Genomic DNA, 5,495 nt, shown 5'->3' with positions numbered 1-5,495 from the left:
CTGAAGGCATTCTTGGCAAGTGTTGCTATCCATACAGTGATCCGGCATTGAAATAAGGAGAGGTCTTTTTGAAGTAACAATAGAGCTTTTCATGAGTTGTATGCTAGGAACCACAACAGAAAGTTTGCAGGTAGACTAGGATCAGAATTAAAGTATGATATTCAAAAATTTGCTTTCTTTCTCAGCAAGCTAATATGAATGCCACTTTATTAATTTTTGTATCACATCTACTTCTCTTTTCTCCTAAAAGACAACCAGAAGATGGGATTGTCCGTGTACATCGGCCTCTGTTGCCTTGGAATCTTGATCACCAATCCATTTTTGGGAGGTGAGTCCCCCAAATTAATCATGATATGGAATATATATCAGATTAAACAACTTAGATAAGTAAGCTCTGTCTTCAGACATTTTCGTATGTAATATGCAGGTCAGAATTTTTATGTCTTATCCAGGTCAGATGGGATTCTATGCTGCTCCCAATATTCTGAAACTGTGCTGCTGAGATGCACTAGTAAAATGAATATATAATTTCAGCAGGGTGATCTGTCAAGTTCCATATTTTAATTTAATTTCCATGTTAAGGATAGGAATAGTAATAGTAATTCTTTCCCTCAGACATTGCCAGTTTTCCCAGTGACTCCAGCGTGGCACAGTTTTAGTCAATTAGGATTGTCCATTTGAGATTTTTGTAACATTTTAATGCTGGGCATAGGACAAGGAGGACTTTTGAACAAAGCCTAATATTCTCCCAGCCCCTTAGAATACCTTGACATTAGTCTGGAAAATAGATTTTGGACCAGCTTCAAGGTTAAAATGACGAGGTGGAAGTATTTTGTTTCCCTGGGGCCTTTTGCTCCATCTTAAAATCCTATCCCCTCAAACCAGAAAAAGTCCTTACCTTCATAATTGGTGAAGCCCATGGACAATTTAGCAGATGGTCTCCTTCCACTCGCAAAAAACTGAAAGGCAGAGATGCAGCCCTCAACCCTTTCAGTCATGTCCACTCCCGACTGAAGGGATCCCATTCAGAAATAAAAAAGAGTAAAGGTTTCCCCTATTCAGTTTTGTCTGACTCTAAGGCATGGTTTTCATCTCCGTTTCTTGGCCGAGGGAGGCAGCGTTGTCCGAAGACATTTTCCATGGTCATGTAGCCAGCATGGTTATATTCCAAAAATGCTTGGAACTCTGTTAAATGGTACCTATTAATCTACTTGCATTTGCATGCTTTCGAACTGCAAGATGGGCAGGTGCTGGAGAAGGAACAGGAGCTCACCCTGTTGCGCAGTGCTTGGGTCTCAAACCTGGGCTGTCGGCTTTCCAGCTGACAAGCTCAGCACCTTTAACCACTGAGCCATCATGCCCCATTCGGGAATATCGGGAAACTATTCCATTTACCTGCACGTTTTTTCTCATTTTGTCTCCTTGCAGTCAAGGCTGCGTCATGCCCCAGAGACTGGTTGCAGAAACAGGGGAACTGCTATGGATATTTCGATGAGAAACTAAGTTGGGATGCTGCTGAGGTAAGAACCGTGTTTTCACCAGTCCAGGTGTGGTCAAAGGTTTCTTGAGAAACCAAAATTGCACAAGTGGAGATGTGGAATGTTTAAAGTCTGCAACACTCCCACTCATGATCACGGCGTGCCATTTTCTTGTCCTGCTTCTGTTTCTAGCTTGAGTGCCAAAGCTTTGGTCCGGGATGTCATCTCGCCTCTATCCTCAGCCACGAAGAGTCCTCGCTGGTGTCTGCATACGTCAAAGACAAACAAGAATCACGTAGTCAAGTCTGGATGGGACTCCGTGATATCTCTAGGGTGAGTCTGACGTTTTACATTTCATTTTTTCCCCACTGCATTCTTTACGCAGTAATTTTTACACACCCACTTCTGTTATTTTGGGTGAGCTACCTGCTGAGAATAAGATATTGACTCACTGGAGAAGAGCCTAATGTTGGGAAAGGTTGAGGGCAAGAGAAGAAGGGGACGACAGAGAATGAGGTGGCTGGATGGAGTCACTGAAGCAGTAGGTGTGAGCTTAAATGGACTCCAGAAGATGGTAGAGGACAGGAAGGCCTGGAGGAACATTGTCCATAGGGTCGCGATGGGTTGGGCATGACTTCGCAGCTAACAACAACAACAAAAGGAACCCGAGATGGTTTGTTGATGCTAATAACTGCAGTCAGTGCTGGATTTAGGTGCAAACTAAATAAGCAACATTTGAGGACTGCACAATCTTAATAAATTTTCAGAATTCGTTCTTTTTGGCTTTCGGAAATTTATGAGGCCCTTTCTATGTACTGTAGGTGTTAAAAATCTTGTGTAGCCATTGTTTAAATGATAATTTTTGTTGTTGTTTAAAAAAAAGAAGGGGAAAAATACCGACTCATTAAGATTGAATCATGAAGCATTATTATTTCCTCAGAGATATATGATGAGATATGGGATGAAGAGATTTATTTCCCCCTTTTTCTCTTATCCACATTTTTCCTGATTTATATCTATTTGCAAGGTATGCTGTTGTAATCTATGAGAGTGATCAAGCTAGCCAAATGATAAATAGATAATCAGCATATGCCTTCCTTTGAAAATAATTTGTATTTTTCACTTTACATTCCTTACTATTAAAGTCTAGGGGTGTGTGCGTGCGTGCGTGTGTGCGCGTGTGTGTACAACACAAATACACATACACACATACATAAAGATATCTGTCTGTGTGTCTGTGTGTTTTGTGTTGTCCCATGATCCTGTTTAGTTACAGTTTAGATTTCAGATGCATTTCTGGTGCATCTATTTCACATTGGGCCCCTCCAAGCTCTCTTTAGCTTTGGGCCTCAGATAGTCCACATCCTACACTGATTGCAGTGATATCAAGAAGGCTTCTAAATTCAGACCAAATAGAAGTGCTAGATATTTCACTGCCCCCCTTTTTTTCTGAAGGAGGGACCACTTCATCCTGACAGTATAATAACAAAAGTTCATTGCAAGCGGCCTTCCACTTCTACTTTTAAGGTAAATATGAACAGTGGGAGAAGAGTGGTTGTAATAGCCCAAAATATTTAACAAAATGCAGCTCTGCAGTCCATAATTTCATAGAGCTGAATGTTAGATGCAACCATGTATAAAGTTTCACTGTCATGAATTGGCCATGATATGATGCCTTGCTATTTTTATTTTGTTCCATGTGCATTACAAAAAAAAAGTCACTTGACAACTTGGGGAGTATATTTGAACTTCTTCAGCGTAGCCAGTATCTAAAAGCTCCCCACCACTCAGCTTTTCTGGCTAATTAGTATAGCCTATGATCCCAAGAGGTTACTTATCTTTTTAACATGTGATTGTGGTCTGTCTTCCGGCAACAGAAAAGGCGATGGAGATGGGCTGATGAATCCACCTTCAACTACAAAGCTTGGATGGTACACCAGCCAGACAACTTTAAACAGAATGAGTACTGTGGGGAGCTGACATATCTCTCAGGTAAGCCAACACTTGGTGGTTCTTGATGCACCAGGTTTTCAGACCAGGGCCATCATGAAAATAAGGGTTTGTTGTTTAACCTGTGAGACGAATGTAGCCCATAAGTTTCATGGAGTTTTCCATAATTCAAAAGTGAACATGTCCTCACTCTCAATTTCTCTCTCTCTCTCTTTTTTTAAATAAAAGTCTTTGGGAGAAATGGTTAGCTTTCCATGAGAGCAAAGCTGGATAACTATTCTCCAGATATAATTTAGTCTTTCCAAAACCGGTATCCACCAGATGTGTCAGAGTGGATTTTCCACCACCTTTGGAGTACTGAGGTGGGAAAAAACATGGCTTAAACTTTTTCAAACAAGCGTGCTGTGTTCTACTGAATGTTCAAAGCTGGCTCTCTTGTTAGGAAGAGCATGGTAGCCACTTCACAGAGCAGGTCAGAAGTATAATGAAAGGGCATGAACATTATTAGTAAATTAATTTGTTATGGATGTAATTTTTACCATGCAAATTTTTATTGGGATCTTGCCTGTCTTTGCATAAATCCTTTGGATTAGGTGAGGTACTTTGGACAAATGCTGTGCTTTTGGCTGACTTGGTTCAGCCAAAACGATTCAGAAGGAAGTTTGCCATTACAACAGAAGGCTCCGCTGTTACTTACTTTCACCAATTTATGCATTCATTTGTATATCCATAGTTAATACCCTCCACATTCTATATCTACTTCAGGAAATTTCTTTGTATAGTTTAGTAATCATGGGCAATTAAGGTCAGAGCCTACATCTCTGACTTCCCTCCCCCTGTCCTCTCCTCCTCCTTCCCTCCCCTCCCTACCCCTCCCCTCTTTTACTCCTCTTCTCCCCTCCTCCCCTCCCCTCCCCTGTCCTGTCCTCCCCTCCTCCCCTCTTTCCCTCCCCTCCTCCTCTCCTCTCCTCTCCTCCTCCCCCCTGTCCTCTCCTCTCCTTCTCCTCCCCCTCTCCTCCCCTCCCCTCCTCTCCTTTTTCCCAAACCCTAGGTCTCTTTTGCAATGAAATGAATGAAGTTTACTTTTACAATGAAAATTCATTGTAAACAAGCAGGCATATACATAGAATGAAGGCTACTGCTAAGCTTGTAAGCCGCCCTGAGTCTTCGGAGAAGGGCGGGATATAAATGGAATTAAAATTAAAATAAAAATAAATTTTCTTGGGAGCAGGGGAGGGCAGAATATCAAGAGCTGTGTTCAGTTCTCCATTTATTCTCCTAGAGTCAACATTTGTTTTGCTTTTCGTGGGAAATTCCATTGGGTCCAGTGTAAAACTTCCATGTAATATAAAGAATGACAATATTTTCCAGACCGCTATTGAAGGAATTAGAATTAAGTTCTGTCTTATTTTTTTTGCATTTTAGATTTTAAATTGTGGAATGATGGGACGTGTACCAATCAAAATGGTTACATCTGTAAGTACCAGCTGTAGAGCTATCTGGATGAAAGTAACTGGGATGCAACCAGAACCGACTGCAAAATACCTGCAAATTTGGTCAACACCCTGTTGATTTTACTGGATCTGATCAGATCTTCTCCCTTCCTAGCCAACATTTCCTCCTAGCATAGACAACATCACCATTACCCTGTTCTGACTTTTCTCAATGGAAATAAAATATGAATAAATTCTCTGTATCAGATATATAATACAAAGTTTCTGGGAATATTTTGTCATTCAAGAACAGGGGATGGCAACATTTGGTAGGGCTGGGTGGGACGGAAGCAGTTCTATTGGCTGCATCAAATCCAAAGGTTTCAGCCCAGTGTTTCAGGAGAAAGGAATAAAAGGAATGAATGGAAGAGAGAGGAGAAAACACATGGTGGCCCCCAGGGGCATCATAGCAGCAGGGGGGCAAAAACATCAAGATGGCAGCCATGACTGAAACTGAAGCACCAAACCCCTTTTTTTCGTGCATCCTTTTGAGCAAAAAATTATGGCTGCCATCTTGACTTGTATAGCTTCCTTGTAGATGTCCCCTTTTGCCTCCATTGCCTGGTATTTTTGC

General features: G+C 41.4%; 1 protein-coding gene across 1 annotated transcript; it reads left to right on the top strand.

Moving 5' to 3' along the window:
• Positions 1–261: 261 nt before the first annotated feature.
• Positions 262–4,949, top strand: LOC308676121 (C-type lectin BpLec-like; the record flags this gene model as incomplete). Its single annotated transcript, XM_081341857.1, has 6 exons — positions 262–328; positions 1,429–1,520; positions 1,671–1,811; positions 2,934–3,005; positions 3,356–3,470; positions 4,854–4,949. 6 exons carry the CDS (start codon positions 262–264, stop codon positions 4,919–4,921), a joined length of 555 nt encoding a protein of 184 aa, XP_081197983.1. The 3' UTR covers positions 4,922–4,949.
• Positions 4,950–5,495: the final 546 nt, after the last annotated feature.

Source organism: Vipera berus (genome assembly GCF_964194415.1).
Source record: "Vipera berus genome assembly, chromosome: W".
NCBI lineage: Eukaryota > Metazoa > Chordata > Lepidosauria > Squamata > Viperidae > Vipera > Vipera berus.
Note: the sequence above shows the minus strand (reverse complement) of the source record. Positions and strands in the feature narration are given on the sequence as shown.